The sequence below is a fragment of the Microchirus variegatus genome, assembly GCF_963457635.1.
Source record: "Microchirus variegatus genome assembly, chromosome: 14".
Taxonomy (NCBI): domain Eukaryota; kingdom Metazoa; phylum Chordata; class Actinopteri; order Pleuronectiformes; family Soleidae; genus Microchirus; species Microchirus variegatus.
In genome coordinates this window covers 10,467,009-10,484,084 of record NC_139815.1, presented here as the reverse complement: position 1 = coordinate 10,484,084, position 17,076 = coordinate 10,467,009, and the positions used below count along the sequence as shown (strand labels likewise).

The following is a 17,076-nucleotide window of genomic DNA, read 5'->3' as shown; positions in this document are numbered from 1 at the left end:
GTCAGAGAAGCACATTATTTATCTCTGAAGCACATGGATCAGGTGTACAGTAATACTGACAATAACTCATACTGTATATGGGAGCTGGTTCAGTCAAGTTGGACTGGATTAAGCTCTTCTCTGATGGTCCCTTTTGGGTACAATGATTCATTAATTCAACCCGAAGACAGGATTAAATGGAATTGATGATAATACTGTGAAATGTATTGTGTAAATTGGGAAGTTTTCACAATCATTGGGGATTTATTTAAAGGTGCATTATGTAATAAATCTAAAGCAACTGGTCATAAAATCCTCCTAATATGTCACAGAGACTCAGGAATAATGTTCATATAACAAACTGAACTCACCAACAACAACAGTACAGACAAAATATTTGCATTAAAACAATATTTTGCGGACTGCAAATCATGTTTATGTTTTGAAATCATGTTTTGGCATGTGGCGCCACTTACCGCCGTCTACCAATCATTGCAGTCAGTAGAGTCTCAGCTGCTGAGCAACCACGAGTTGCCAGTTATACGTCTGAGCTACAATGGCGGAGGAAACGAAACCAAAAAGACCTCTGTATTTTGAATTTGAGTGTAGTAACTTTTTTTGGCCACATTCTAACATATGGCGCCTTTAAATGTAAACAGTCAATAGTTAATCAACCTTTCAAGTTCAGTTCAGTTCCTTTGCGAAAGACTTCTTTACAAAAACTCAAATTAGGAAAATTTGCATATAAAACAATATAGTCCAGGAGGGTATATATATATATATATATATATATATATATATATATATATATATATATATATATGTATATGTTGTTAATCAACAAGGATTTTGAGATTTTGAGACTGAGACTTAGTTTCACATAAATCATTTATGGACTGATTTACTTCAAATTGTCAATATAAGATAATTATGTTTACCATCAATTAATAAACCAAAAACTGGATTGTGATTGAACAAGAGAAAAAAATAAATGTTCAGTAGTTTCTAGTCTCTGTCAGACAGAAACCACGAGGATCTATCACTCTGAAGCTCAAGAAACTAACCGTTTAATATCACCAATCTTTGTTTATTGATTTAAATCAGGAAAAAACAACAACTTGTTACTGCATTTCTTATCACCAATTTTCACTTCAGTAATTTTCAATGCGGGCAATATGACTGACACATTTGAATATTTCGTTTTTTTCTTTTTAATTATCATTAAGTGGAACGTTGTGTCACCTGCTGGGCTGTGGTGGGAGGAGAGAGGCGTGCGCACCGCGGGAATGTAGCGCGCAGGTGGAGAGAGAGAGAGAGAGAGAGAGAGAGAGAGAGAGAGAGAGAGAGAGAGAGAGAGAGAGAGAGAGAGAGAGAGAGAGAGAGAGAGAGAGAGAGAGAGAGAGAGAGAGAGCACAGTCGACATTACTGCACCAGACTCTCTCACTCACTCACTCACTCAGTTTAGGACGGTGCCACAGTGCTGCCGGTGACTCCGCGTGGTCTTTACCGAGCATTCTCTGCCACACTTGGCACACTTTGGACTTGTTCGGCTCGGGACGGGAGGAAGGACAAACGCAGGGTCAGGGACGCGGACACTGGAGTTTCTCCGCACAGGACTGAGATTCACCTGCCTGCAGGCGACAGGAATACTCATACAACACAACGCTCCAAGGGCGCAATTTGGCAGTGTTGCGCATTTTGGAATAACTTGGATGAGGCGCACAGCTGATGCGGAGAAAGAAACAGGACGTCTTCGCTTGTCTTTTGCATATTAAAGCGCAGTAGACGTGTTCCTTGGTAACGCAGGGTTTTGTTTGATTCTACGACTCAGATTGTGTGTGTGTGAGAGAGAGAGGGAGAAGTTAAAGTGTCTCTTTGAAGAGGAGGAGGAAGAAGTGAGAGAAATCCAGGAGAAAGTTGGACATGGATGTTGTTTGTGAAATCTGCGCGTCGCAGCAGCCTGCAGCCGGGATGCACTGTGCGTCTGAGCCGCAGCGTCACACACCATGATACGGGAACAGATGTGCACCTGACCGCGAATGTAACAACAACACCTGAAGACGAGTCCACACGTTTCTACCATGTTCTCTCCACTGAGCAGGTAACGCTTGGATGTGAATGTATAATGCTGCGGGAGGTCAAGGGGTCATTCTTCAAGATGCTTTTCAGACAGGTCTTTCCCTTTTTTAAATTAAATTGCATTTCAGGGGAAAAGTGTTGAGTAATGTTACTTGCAGGTAGCTGCAAAGCCTTAACATATCCCTTGCAGTGCAGTGAAGGACAGGAGGTGATGAATTCCAGGGACAGTTCTTTTCTCTTTAGAAATGTTTGCTCTGTGTCTAACTTCATTACAGACCAGGAGCCAAGAGAAATGTGGTGCCTTCAAACGTGTTTCCCCCTTTTTTTTTTGTTCTGGGTGCAGATTTGAAGTCTCATTTGTCACAGCACTTAGTCAGACGTTTTCCATCAAAGTGACTTGAAGCATGCCGGGTAATCCAGCAGTCGCCTGTGGAGCATGATGTATGTTTTCTCTGGGGCCAGGGGGTCACATCCATTCTGCTGTACAGGCTACTTCCTGCTGTCGGGGTGAGATAATCCTCCTCCTGATATCTGTGATATTGCAACTCTCTGCCTCTAGATTCAAAGCCATCCTGCAACACCACCTTTGTCTCCTAAATGTCACTGGCTATAAATACCCTGCCCATATTTGATCTAATCCATCCCTGCTGCAGAGAACACACAAACACAGGAGGCTGTGGAGGCTCAGAATCTTGTGTAGTTTTTTCCTGATCCTCTCAAATCCCGCTCTTATAATCGTAAATTTCGAGTGACCTCGGCTACGTCTCTTCTCCTGGATTACTTCTCTCGGTCCAAACAGTACAGGCTGACCTTCCTGTGATCTATTCTCAAGACATTCAAGCATGATTATTCTCATGATTATTGGGCTGCATTTGATGTAAAGATGTCAGGAGAAATGTGTAGGACTGTTGTCAGTCTCTAAGGGTTTGGTTTAAGTCTCTCTGAAATCTCACTGGAGACGTGTTTGTTTTGGAGGGAGCCATCAGCCCCATGAACACATTTAATCTACTCTCCATAGAACACTGAGCATATAGCTTCAAAAGGAGGACCGTAATGAGGTGTTATAGAGTGATGTCACGGGGTCCCGCGGGGAGGAATTTAGCTTCTTTCCTTCCCTGTGGACTTTTAAATCTCAGACAGGAAATCAGTGTTATTTATTTTAAAAAACAAACCAAAAAAACTATCTTTGTTAAGTGTCTGTTTCCTCCACTTCCCCCAAAAGCCAAATAGTTATTCAAACCTATAACGTCTGCTGTTTGGACTGGAAATTTGTCCTCAATAGTGGAGGCAGTAAATTCATTTTTTACAGATGTACCATCACAGGCATATACGATAATAAGTCCCATATGCATCTGCACAGCATCTGAGACACAACATAGCTACACAGTATTTGCTGAAGGTTTATTTGAGGTAACGTGTTCAGGCTTATACGCAAACTCTCAATCCTGACATTTATCCTCAGACGGTGTTGAAGAACGTGGAGAAGAATCTACTGTCGCTTAGTTTGTGATCTTCAGAGTAAGAGCAGCGACGACAACAGTTTTTATACGCCGTAATTGGCTACCTCTAAAATCTGGTAACTCATGGCCCACCTTCACTGAATGAATGAAAGTGATACTCGAAAAAGTAACTTCTACAATAACATGAGTGAAGGAAAACATCTGTATTTAATAAAGTGGTGTGGATAAGGATCAAATATCAGAATATTACATCTCCAAGAGTCAGATATTTTGTAGCAAGCATAATAATGTTTTGTACTAATTTCTCTCCTGGAGTGCCTCATCTGTTCCCTAAAGCTGCAGTCGTGCCTCTTTGTGAATAGATCCTCATCCTGCAACCTTCACCTTCAAAACGGGCTGTGTCAAGCAATACTATCAGACGTGACTGAGGGAGCTTTTTTGTGAATACAGTGACAGTGCAGAACTACTGAACGACAGGGTTTTTTGAGCAGTACATTTCAAAATTCTGAAGGTTTTTTCTTGTCCTCTTCACTCATACTCCAATGTGTTTACAGCCTTCTTGCTTTACTGGCACAATGTTACTATTGCGTCCTTCCTTCTGTCTTAATATAAACATAATCACTTTATTTGTGCAGCACCGCAATGTCAACAAGCTCTTACCGCTGTTAAAGGTGTATTATGTAATAAATCTGAAGCAACTGGCTGTAAAATCCTCCTAATATGTCACAGAGACTCAGAAATAATGTTCATATAACAAACTGAGCTCACCAACAACAACGGTACAGACAAAATATTTGCTTTAAAAAAAATCTTTTGCAGACTGCAAATCATGTTTATGTTTTGAAAATCATGTTTTGGCATGTGGCGCCAACTACCGACATCTACCAATCATCAAACGAAACCTAGAAGACCTCGGTATTTTGTATTTGAGTGTAGAAACCGTTTTTGTCCACATTCTTAAATATGGCGCCTTTAACTGACTTTTGAAAATAATGATGTTCATCCAACTGAAATTGTAGAAAATCTAATTTCGGATGAACACACCGAGATAATGTGATTGCTTGTCAAGTTACTACTGCATGGGTTCTCAGTTCCCACCACTCTGCTAATATGGAAAAGTGATAGATGTAGCCACTACACAGAAGAACAAGACAACAGTGATGAAAATGTGGTGGAATTCAGGCCAGTAGGTTGATTGGACTGGCCAGGAGACTGGTTTTGTCTTCTGGCAGCTTAATGATTTCTTTGATGTAGGAAGACTCAGAATGGCACTCGACCGCCTTATACTAACAATTCCCCAGTAGTGCATTATCCTGGGACAAGAGCATTAGTCCAACTGAATGGCATAGTCTACAACTGTACAATGGCATGGAAACGTACTGAGAAACACAGAGAGAGTTGTGTGGAGCTGGTTTAATCAGCGTTGTGTGGCATTTGACAGTGGTTTAAATCAAACAGGCTAAAGCTGCGATACACTATTTTCACTGCTGCCCAATGATTCTACCAGTCCTACAGTCAAAGGAAAGGTCACTGATTGTTCAACCTTCTGAGTTACTGAAGTTGCTGCTCATTTTGTTACTTTGAACCTGGTCCTGATTCATTTGCACGCTCTTTGAGCAACTCGACGGTAATCTCACTGATGGACACTGTCTGGTTTCAAGGTTCAGCCTGATAAGACTTTCTGTGCAGTGTTTGTGTGTCTTTGCACGAACACAAACCTGATAAGGATCTCCTGCTTGATCTTTTTGAAATCCTCGTTTACAAGAAGGATTAGGGTTGTGTTTTTACCCACTTTCATTGTCTGCCAGCAGGATGTTTTTAAACCCCCTCCGTGAAAGAAGTTCCATGGAAATTGATGGACTCATGGGCTTACTGCCAAGGAATAATTGATTTGCGTTGGTGGTGATCCAGATCTAAGGTTTCTATCATTGGATCATTTGTGTTTTTAGCTCTAATTATGAAACTAATGGAGACTTGACTATGATTCGTGTGAGAACATTTGCAGATTCAAGAAGAGTATTTGTATTTAGTTTAAGTTTAAGGTGTAAATCTGTCTGTGGTCTTCTGCTAATTTTTTCAAAGAGGCTTCACTGTTGGAAGTAATTAGTCTTGTATGATGTAAATAATTTTATTATCTTGTTTGATGGTTTTTGGTTAATGGTTTCTTGGTCACAATATGACTTGCATGCATGTGCTCATGTTTCTAATGTTGCCGACCATGACCGTGGATGATGTGAGAGGCTCTGCTGTAGTCAGAGAGGCTGTGAAAAGATAATCTCATAATCCCTGTGGTATGACGCTGTACCACGTTGGTTGTCCCTGATGTGGAAGAAGCATGTGAAATGAAATGAATGAACTGAAGCAAAAAAGGAAGGGACCGTACTTAAGCGATAGACCGCAACTAGACATTTTGGCAACAACAAAACCAGTAACAATGAAAACAAATGTCTGTCTTTAATTTTAGTGATTCGCCGCAACACTCTGTCGAGTGTTTTGTCCAGACACACAATGGTATTTCATTTATTTTCTCTCTAATGTTTTACTACATCTTCAAGTGAAGCAGCTGCTGAGACACAAAGACCATCCACTTGTGTTTAATTTTGTTAATGCAGTCTGAGTGAGGCCACTCAGCTCGATTGTTGCTGCCTCATTCATAGTCAATACAGATCCAGGGGTCAGAGCTGACCACAGAGGCCTCACACTGAACATCTGTTAAAGATTGTGTCAATTCATTCAGCATCGTGCTCCATATAACCATCAGACCCTCCACCAGGCTTCTCCTAAAGGCTGGGTGGGTCACAGCTAAATCTCATGGTGGGTCAAAGGTCGAGCCTGGCCTCTGGTTGGAAGACCTACTGCTTTTCCAAACTCTGTGGGTGAGCAGACAATTGTAAAAAAAAAAAAAAAGAGCACCAATGGGGCACCATACAGAAAAGCACTTAGATGGAGATCCCACATGAACACGCTGCTGAAAGAGCCCAGATCTTTCTGTCAGGTGTCTCCAGTGTTGACATGACTCGTCTTGACTCGGCACCGTCTTGGAGGTCAGAGGACGCATTCCCACCTGCGCTGCTGCAAGAAAGCGTCAGTGTGCCTGACGCACGAAAACAGCACAGAGTTGATGTTTATTTGTGTTGGGTGGGACTGTGTGAGCTACCTGTGTGTATGTGGGTGTGTTCAAGGAAAGGATTGTGAGTTCAGTCACAATCACAGGAGCATAAACGAGAACAGGGATGGATGGAGGTTATGTCACCTGACTGTCTGCATGTGGACTGATTGTTTCTCACACGCCAATGCTGAAAACCCCTTTAAAAGTCCCATATTTAGCAAAATCGACCTTTTAGTCATATAAATCCTTATATTTGGGACTCTGGAGGTCCTATCAGTCAGTGTGACAAAAGATGACTCAGTCATGTTTTTGTGGTCCTCCTCAGTCTAAGTACAGGAGATAAAACATGTGATGTTGACTTCCACGCTCATTGGGACGTCACATTGCGCTAAATTCCTGGAATTGTTGTCTCGAGGAGCTCCGCTTTGTCCGCAAAACACACGAGAGCGCTGGCGAGGGCAACGGTATCCGAAAACAGGAAGTCCGCAAAAAGTTCTATTCTTGGCTCCACAGTGCAGCACAGAGTTCTACACAAACTTCCAGCCTCAGAGGATTTGTCTGTCCAGTGGATACATGTTATATATGACGCAATGTGCCTGCTAGAGCCTGCAAATGATCACTTTTCTAAATGCTAACTGCTGTTAGCTCCCAGTAACCTCTGTGTCTGATGTCATTTCCCCTTAAGTCCCTTAAGTTTCGTCCTTATGGTATGGTATTTGACCAAAGCACGTCACAGACATGTTCATTAGGAAACCAGGGAACTCGGTTAACTTTGAGAAATAGGGTATAATATGGGACCTTTAATATAATAATTAAATGTATTATTATATTGGTGTGAGGGCTTTCACCAGCATCAGCATAGACCTCTTTAGACCCCTTGGTGGCAGCTCTGGGAATTCAGGATACGAACATAGTGAAAAACAGCTTGGAGCAAAGGATGGTTTCGTTTATTTACATACTGGCACGGAGATTAATTCTACTGAATTGGAAACAGAAGTCCGCACTAACACATTTGAATCTTATGAGGATGTAAGGAAATCTTTGGAGCTTGAAAACATTAGAATCTTGTTGTCAAAACAAGTACTTGCAACCAAAAAAAACGCAACCATTTACAGACTTTTTTTTTTTAATCCTACACAACTCAGTCACCAACTTAAACAAGTTTATTTTTGGTTCTATAACGTGCTTTACAGACAGAAAAAACAGTTATAACAGTTTAATAAAGAATGAAAACCAAGGATAAACACATTAATAATATGTACGATTTGATTATCGTATATATGTATCTTCAGTGATCAATAGTACATTGTAATGTTGCATTAAACAAACAATTTGAAATAAATCTTCATGTTTTATGATATTCAAATGAACGCTCAGTCTTACTCTGTGTTACTTCTTTAAAAGTGATCCATTGTTGTTTGTGCCGGCTGTAGCTGGTGTGTCCTCATGTGAGCGACTAATGTCAGTCAAAATAAACAACGATAATCTCATATTGATGAAAGCCCTTTCCCTCACCCTGCCCTGCAGCTATTCACTAATGTGCTGCTATAGTCTTAATGAGAGCAGGAGGAGACCGGGCTGACCCTTCTCACCTCTCTGTATGGGCCCCTGCAGTGAGGGGCTGACTAGTTAATGACCGGAGACTCTGACCTTTTCATGTTCACCAACATACTAAATACTACAGATGAAGTCAAACTGAGGGAAAGTATGTCGTTATCACAGATTACTTCAGTCCATAGTTTTCACAAAATGTGAAGTAAATGGAAAGCACACCCACCCATTCCATAAATGTTTCTTTTTATTATTATTTTGAGAGATAAAAGTCATTAAAGTGAACCTAGACCGGAAGTTCCAATTAACGTTTTTTTTTAACAATTTTTGTTTTTTTGGTGTGTATCTGCGCCATTACCTCGTTTATGAAGCCCTGAAGGTTCTAAACAAACAGTTCAGCCACTGCTGAGAACGCTGTGTTGTATTGTAATCTCGGGCTCAGTGAGATCTCTGAAAAAAACCCGGTCCGGTTACGTAAACAGCGGTTCTCCTGAACAGTGGATCCTCCTGGTCCAGGCACTAGTCCGGACACATCCGGTTGCGTACATTGTACCGCAGAAGAAGAGCGTCCGTTGTGGAGGTGTTTCACGAGCGACAGTGTCTTCTGACTCTGGGTCTGACTCCGGGTTAAAGTCATAAACGTGACAAAGCTATTTTTAAATATTGTTAAAACAATGTTTTGATAATGAGTAGCAGTGCATCCACTGTTCCAGAGGGAGGAGCTGTGCTTCTGAGAGCTGGTGTGATGATTACGTCAACTCTGGGTATTGGCCAATCACAAGACAGTTGGGAAAGCTCACGCTGGCTGGCCAATCACAACACAGTCTGTCTTCTGGGGGTGAGATTTCAGTGTGAAACACCGCGGCTGATGAGAGCTTCAGTGAGGAGAGATTTCTATCGGCTCATTACAGCAACTAGGAGGTTTTTGACCATAAAAACAAGTTAATGTATGTAAGCTAGACCTCCATATATGTGCGATTGGCACACTATGGGAGCTTTAACCAACAACCTTTCCTTAATCTTACCAATCACACAATTTAGTTGCACATGCATACGTGAATGCTCTGTGGTTCTTTGGTCAAAATGAAATCTGAGTGAAACCACTTTACATCAATCGTACTTTAGAGCTCCTCACATCTTTTGGTCAGCGTGACCATCTTTGTTTCTCTGATACGAACTCCCCCATGTAAGGCCAGGATGGGAGCTCCCCTCTCTGAAGGGAAGGGCAGCTCAACCAAGAGTGAAGGAGATGTGTATCATTTAATTAGACAGAACAGCTACTGACCTGGGACCAAGCCAAAAGCTATTCCTAACTCTCTGGACCAGATCTGTTTATGGCTCAGGGAGAGAAAAAGGAGACAGGAGTGACAGAGACGGATGAAAGGAAGACAGGAAACTGATGGAGGATGACGTTAGATGTGACAACAGTTAGGAGGAAGAAGATTAACGTCTTCAAAACACCGCACGTCCTTCATTAATGAAAATGACATGTTCCATCTCAAAACAGACTATTAAACGTGTGACACACACAGCCGCACAGTGCTCGGAAGCAATCAAAGAGAGGGGCTTTCCAAGAATCACCAGCACTTCTCAGGAAAAGGCACTTATCCTTTGATGAGTCAGAGGGAGAGACTGAGTCTCACAGTTGCCTCACAGTGTTTGCCTGGAGGTAAAGATAGAGAGGAGACAGCTTGTTAAACAGGCACTCAATACAAGGCTCAGTGGAGGTCTTACCTGGTAGCATCATCAGAATGCCGTCAGTCAGTGTTTTCAGGTTGGGTAGTGCATCTGAAAACCCCAAACAGGTCTGCAAGTTTGTTATTAGGAGTGGGTCAAAATATCAATTTGGTGATGTCCTGGCCACACGGTTGGTGTAGAACTCTTGCCTTTGCAGCAAGAAGATCCGGGTTCAAGGGAACACGGGCCTTTCTGCAAGGAGTTTGCATGTTCTCCTCGTGTGTGCGTGGGTTTTCTCAGGGTTCTCCGGCTTACTCCCACAGTCCAAAAACATGCAATATGGGAATTACGTAAATTGGACACTCTTAATTGACCGTATGTATCTCGATATTGCCCTGCGATGGACTGGTGAACTGTCCAGGGTGTACCCCGCCTATCGCCCTATGTCAGCTGAGATTGGCACAGCACCCCCCGGACATGGAGGATAAAGTGCTAGAAAATGGATGTCATCATCCTTCCTCGTGCAATACGAGAATCAATATGCAGACATACGTTTTAATTCATGAACGACGTCGTTCTAACGTAAAGAGTTTCACTTGAAGGACGTCGCTTTTTCCTGTCTCCTCGTGGTTGAGCTGCACAAATGAATGCGGAAACTTGGGCTGAAGTTACCTGGCTTACCTGAAGAAGAGCTTACAGCGGGATAATGGTGGAGAAAGATGCCCCATCCACAGATTTCATGATGTATCGCTATATGATTCTTGCAATATCGTGATTATCACAGAATCATCGTATCGTGATATTATTGGTATCGTGGGCCATGTATCACATATATCATATTATAGCCTATTGTCATCTTGTCTTGGAGGGTTGAAAATGTTGTGCATTTTATTTCTCTGCCTGAGTTGTGGAACTATGTTCAGCTGAAGATTCAGTGCAGCTTCATCTTCCCCTAACATTTGTTTTGTGCTCTTTGTGTCCCAGCAAAAACAGAATGAAACTTGTCAAATAATGAAGTACTTATTAAAATTATCAACCAACTAACAGTGAAACATTAACAATCCCTGAAAATGTACACATATTCAATTCAATTCAATAATAGCTGGACATGCAACCCCTCTGCCTCTCAGACTGTGAGAGTTAGTTAGATCGTGTTTGCTGGGTGGGGGAGTCGTGTGGGGGGAATTAATGATACCCACTGAATGGGGGGCCACTCCTGACCTTGGCTTTGGACCATCAGGGTTCACAGAAGGGCAGCAGCCTGTTTGTGCCATTGATATCATCAGTCACTTATGACTTTTCTTTCATTTTCCTCTCTTGCCTTCTGCTGCTACAGCTCTTAAATGTTCACTCCTGAATTCATGCATTCATGTGTATGTAATGTGAAAAATAACGAGGGTGATGTCATCAGCTTGACTGATGGTGTTTTTTTTTCTTCTTTCTTCTCTCCGTGTCAGGAAGCTGACTCTGTGCCAGGTCGTGACCTTTGTCCTGTTGCTGGCCGCTCCCGTCTGCCGGTCCTCCTCACAGAGCGTAAGTTCAAACCAACACCTAACACCAGAGTTCACTCATTTAAGTCATAACCTTCTTCTGTAACGGGAAACTGTTTCATTAGCTGATCGGAAACAACATTGAAGAAAAATGCTAATCGCATTTCCACACAATCCAAAGTGACATTTTTAAATCTTGTCTTCTTCTCCCAAATCAAAGATTAAGCTTAATTATAGCTTGAAAAATAAAAATGTCTTTATCACTTTATGTTTGACATGTACATACCAAAAAATCGTTGGTAAAAGTTTTCTCAGGGTTCTCCGGTTTCCCAGTCCAAAAACATGCAGATAAGGCAAATTGGAAGCTCTAAATTTACATAGGTGTGAGAGTGAGAGTGGATAGTTTTTTGTCTCTACATGTGATGACCCACATCAAAGGATAAAGAGTTTAGAAAATGGATGTTTTTTTTATATTAAGGGGCAGAAGTACTCTGCACATATCCAGCTTTGTTATCATCCAAGCAGAGTCATCCACCTGATATAAATCCATCTCACTTTTTAGCCCCGTTTCCACCAAGTGGTACAGTCCAGTTTGGTACATTGTCCAATTATTTACGTTTCCATTAGTGCTGGGCACGTTAACGTTGTTAGCGCCGTCAACTTTAATGCATGACGCATTTCCGCAACGACTGACCGGAAAAATACATGCGTGACGTCATGTTTGCGTGACTCCCGATTGGTTTAAACGAGTCTCTAAAGTAACGCTAAACTTTAAAAACAGAGGCACACATACACAGTACACAGGTATGCTGGTTATTTTGTATTTTGTGCTTTGCTTCGCTTTTTGTTTAATAAACAGACACTAACGGCACTAAAGGAGCTAGCGCAGCTAACTGGTAAACGGTGCCTGGACTCTACGTAAACATGACGTCATGCAAGTCTTTCTCCGGTCAGTCTTCATGGAGACGTGTCATACGTTAACATTGATGCTGGTAAGGCAGTTACCGTGCTCAGCACTAGTTTCCATTTTCAAATATTGAGAAGGGGACCAAAATAACTGATCCGTACAGTCTCAGTTTTTTGGTACCCTTTCAGTGCGGTACCAAGCACAGTTGTATGACTCCTAAAGTGTGGTCCATTCCAGACAAACAACAGTCTTGACTGGTCGAGACAGAGAATCATCATTTACGTGTGACGGTACGAATTTTTTTTTTTTTTTTCTGTGCAACCTTCTCTCAAACAAGGCTCATCTTCTTCAGCCACTTGCCAAGAAGAAAGAAAATGGAATGTTGGATATTCGCCATTGTTGCTTTTTGTTTACTGCGTCACATTCTTCTTCTTTGTGGAATTAATTGATGAGCTACACTGTGTCACGCTGTTGGCTTCACAACAGTTACATGTATGTAGCTGATGCAGCAACATAAGAAGCAACATTATTATCTTAGCTGAGACACACACACCCACGGTTGAAACACAAGCCAGATCAGGATGAACTGTTTTAAACTCCATCATGGCTGGTGCAGATGAATTGCATTGGAGAAAATGAGGCTAATATCTACTATATGTTTTACTTCCTGCATATCCACAGAATTTATTTGTAAACTGATAATGGCAGATTGACACATTGACTATGCACAACTCTGTGCCGCTGGCTCGTCGGTGGCGCACCCTGTCTGTGAAAGTTGACGCCATTGTTCCTTGCGCAAGTAAACAAGACTTAATTGTGCCAAAAAACCCAATGCAATTAGCTAATAGAGGGTTAAAGCTCTAAACAGCTGCAGAACTACATCTGTTTTTCTGGTTGTCTATTTTATTTTATTTATTTAAGAACAGAAAGGTCCCATTATAATTAAGAACCTTTTTTTTTTTTTCAAGGGAGACCTTGACAGCCAACACTGTCTTATTGTGAGCAGCATAACTCAAAATGTCAATGACTGATTTTAGTGAAAGTTTCTGGGCATGTTGGTTATGGACCAAACAAGACATTCTTTGATTTGGTGATGTTGAGGATGCTACATTTATGCACAAAGGTGCTGTAGTCCTAACCTACCAGGAAAAGGCTTAGGCCCTTTCTAACAGTTTTTCTTGCCACTGCCACTGCATTTTTCTAAATACTCTTTTGGTGATTAAGTTAATTTGTGAGGAGTAAAACCATACCCACAAGTTCTACATTGGAAAACCCTACTCATTTAGATAATAAACCAATTACAGCACTTTGAACAGCATCAGATGTGAGTGTCTGCTGATCACTGAGGTCAGAGCGGGTGCTGATTGGATTGTTTTTGCAGCAGCGGCTTGTATTTCGTCTTGGAAATGGTTGTGTAGCCATAAGCCATCACCCTTTTGGTCTTTCCATTTTCTGATTGCCGCAGCACCACATTTCCTTGTCTTACTACCTCATCCATCTTTCATCACTGTTTGTCTTGTTGTCACCTAACCAGTCTTAACCCCAGGCCCACCTGGAATAACCAGACATAAGCTACCTTTAAGCATGCACTGAAGTCCAGAAATGTTCCTGAAATTGTCCGTAAAGGCTGTATGCAAGAACAGAAATGTCCACATAAGTCACTCCAGACAGTCTCCAGACCTTTGTCTTTGTCTGCGAATGACCTATAGTCAAATCTCTGGTCAATGTCTGAGTGAGAACTTCTCTGGATAAATCACAGCGAGTGAGTGGTTGAGTGTCCTGCATGACCCAGACATCATCCCTCACCTGACATGACATGACAACTAATGGTGAGACCACAAAGTGCAAGTAGGACTCTTCATTTAACCTCTCCCTGTCGCAAGTGCACCATGGAAGTACAGTGACTTTCACCAGACTGATCTCCAGTTTGAGTCAGTCTTTAATTATTGCGATGATGTTGCTTCTCTGCACATAAGTACCTCTGCCTCTTAGATTTTGGTTAATATTTCCCAAACTAAAAAAAATGGCAGGAATGTTGGTGACCATTGAAATACTTTATTTCCCAGTTTCTATAGTATCCTGTTCACTTTTTAGGGAAAGCATGACAAAATCTGAGAATTGAATGAAGAAATAAAGCTAAAAAAATGAAAGACCAAAATCCAACACAGATATGTAGTGGAGGATGACCATATGTCAGATGTTTTTTTAATTTTCAACAGAAATAATGACACTTGAAGAAAACAATGTCAAGTATCTTTGTAAAACGATTTCAGATTAAGCAGAATCCCGGATGATCTTCTGCAGCTGCACAGGCAAAGCATCTGCTGTCAACATTTTGGTCAGTTATAGACCAGAAACAGGACAAACGGATCAAATGGATCAATAAATGCAAAATGACAGACAAAGAGCTGGATGTGTCATACAACAATATGATTTCTCCATTTGGTTTTAACATTTGGAGTTAAGAAGTAAAACGAAACTTAAGGAACAGGAAATGACATCAGCCACAGAGGCTACTGGGAGCTAACAGTAGTTAGCATTCGGAAAAGCGATCATTTGCAGGCTCTAGCAGGCACATTGCCGTCATATATAACATGTATCCACTGGACAGATAAATCCTCTGAGGCTGGAAGTTTGTGTAGAACTCTATGCTGCACTGTGCAGAGAAGAATATAACTTTTTGCGGACTTCTGTTTTCGAATGCCGTTGTTCTCGCCAGCACTCTCGCATGTTTTACAGACGAAGCGGAGCTCAGCGAGACCAGGAATTTAGCTTCTTGTGACGTCCCAGTGAGTCCTGTACTTAGACTGAGAAGGACCAAAAAAACATGAGTCATCTTTTTTCACACTTTGACGACTGGTAGGGCCTCCAGAGTCCCAAATATAAGTATTAAAATGATTAAAAAGTTGCATAATATGGGACCTTTAAGTCTTTTGAGTTACTTTTACACTGGAGTCCTTAGATGAATACAATGAATTCTTACATAAGTTAAAATACAGTTCCCTGTAAATGATGGAATGCGCAGTACAATAATGGACAAGCTGAACATTGTGTATTTCTGTGTTGAGTCATAGAGTAATATTTTCGATGCTGTGTCTGTCTTCAGTTGTTGCCTTTAGGGTAGAACGTCTGTCAGCTGCAGACAGGATCTGAGGCATGAGAACTTCACACTCACTCATCTGCCTGCTGACTCTTTGCCTTCTCTTTCTCACAGTGTGTGCATGATGTTTTTCCTCTTCCTGTTCACGAGGAGGTGGGGGTGGTGGTGATTTGCAAAGGTCAAAAGTCATTTAAATTAATGTTGAATGCCAGCTCACCCCCATTTCCAACTGTTATCAACGCTAATGTGACTGGTGGCAACACTAATGAGGGCAACCTCAGGTGACCCTGCCATGGAACATGATGGAGAGTCATAGCACAGATTGTTCTCAGCTCTGTTTTGTGTGTGTGCGTGTCTTAACAATTCTGCAAAAGTCAGAAAGCCTCAGCCTCACTGAGCCTGGTGTTAACAGTTGTGTTGTTGAATATTTGTGTTGTTGAATATTTCATTGTTTCAAGGTTTTGGAATTCAATTAGATATTAAAGAAACACAACATAGGATTTGCTCCCCCTTCAGGAGGTATACAGTATTGTTTGTTAAAACTGTCGTAAAATATATGACACGGTAACATGCATTTGTTGACACGTTTAGTTTAGTTTATTAGTTTAGTTGACAGGGACCATGTACAGAACCGCGTCTATACCAGACTTAGCTACATAGCTAACTTGCAAGCTAATGATGCCAGAAAGAGGTGCAGTAGCCAGCATGTTATAGTAGGGGTGTCACGATTCTCCAAATCCTGGATTAGTTTTGATTTTATGGTTTACGATTCATTTCAGTCCTCAATCTTTTTCTTTTAGCGCTGATGGGTCTGCCATTTTTAAACTTTTCTAGTTTAGTCTACGTTCATTGGTTTTATGTCATGGTTTCATTAAATTTTTTAATTCCCATTTCGATCATTTATTAGGCCTTATTGTCCAATTTAATGAAGTTATTAACAGTATGAATGTAACAATAACATAGATGTCCTGTGCTTTGCTACTTACACACCGTGGTTTTCTTGTCGACAACGCAAACTCGCGGGTAACACAAAATATTTCCTCACTGGATATTTCAGAGGAGGTTGAGGGGGTTCAAATTTGGTCGATGTGATTTAGATTAGCAGTTGCCATGGTTACCATTAGTTGGCAGCAACTTTGGGTTAGCGGGAGGAGGTAACGTGTAGTCGTGCTAGCTACAATTGCAACACTGGCACGTCTACGGGTCGTCACACTCAGGGCCTGGTTGAATCCTCAAGTTCATCTTTGCTTTTGAAGGTCGAGATCACTACGTTGTTTAAATCATTATTCGATTTACATTCCAGATTGTAACACCCCGAGCGGTGACATAAATATTGAGCTAGCGCAAGCATTCTTCTTCCTCTATCATAGTCGAAAGTGTTAACCTCTGTTTTCCTGCAGTCTGTGTGCGGATCACCAATAAAAAATCTCATTGTTTCTTTCTTTGGCCGTGAACTACATTCCCAGAAAATGACCTTTAAATCTGCCTGTTCCATTTTAAGTTATGCTGCTCACAAACAGACAGACACGGTGATCACATCGCCTTCTATGCGGCCATTATCGCGTAGTTGAAGTAAGTTGTTTCCATTACACTTCAAATATATTGAGCGTATAATAGGAAACACCAGACTTCAATTAACTTGTCAATTTGGTCTTTTTATGGTAATTAGCCAAACATATGTTTCAAATTAACCTTTGGCCATTTCACCACCAAAATCAAATCTA

General features: G+C 41.4%; 1 protein-coding gene across 1 annotated transcript in view; it reads left to right on the top strand.

Moving 5' to 3' along the window:
• Window positions 1-1,848: 1,848 nt before the first annotated feature.
• The window catches only part of adamtsl5 (ADAMTS like 5), a 32,208-nt gene continuing 16,980 nt past the window's right edge, over window positions 1,849-17,076 (top strand). Inside the window, exons 1-2 of the mRNA XM_083900978.1 lie at window positions 1,849-2,080; window positions 11,313-11,388. Coding sequence (XP_083757104.1) covers window positions 2,061-2,080; window positions 11,313-11,388 — 96 coding nt within the window. The 5' untranslated portion in view covers window positions 1,849-2,060. The remainder of the gene's footprint in view (window positions 2,081-11,312; window positions 11,389-17,076) is intronic.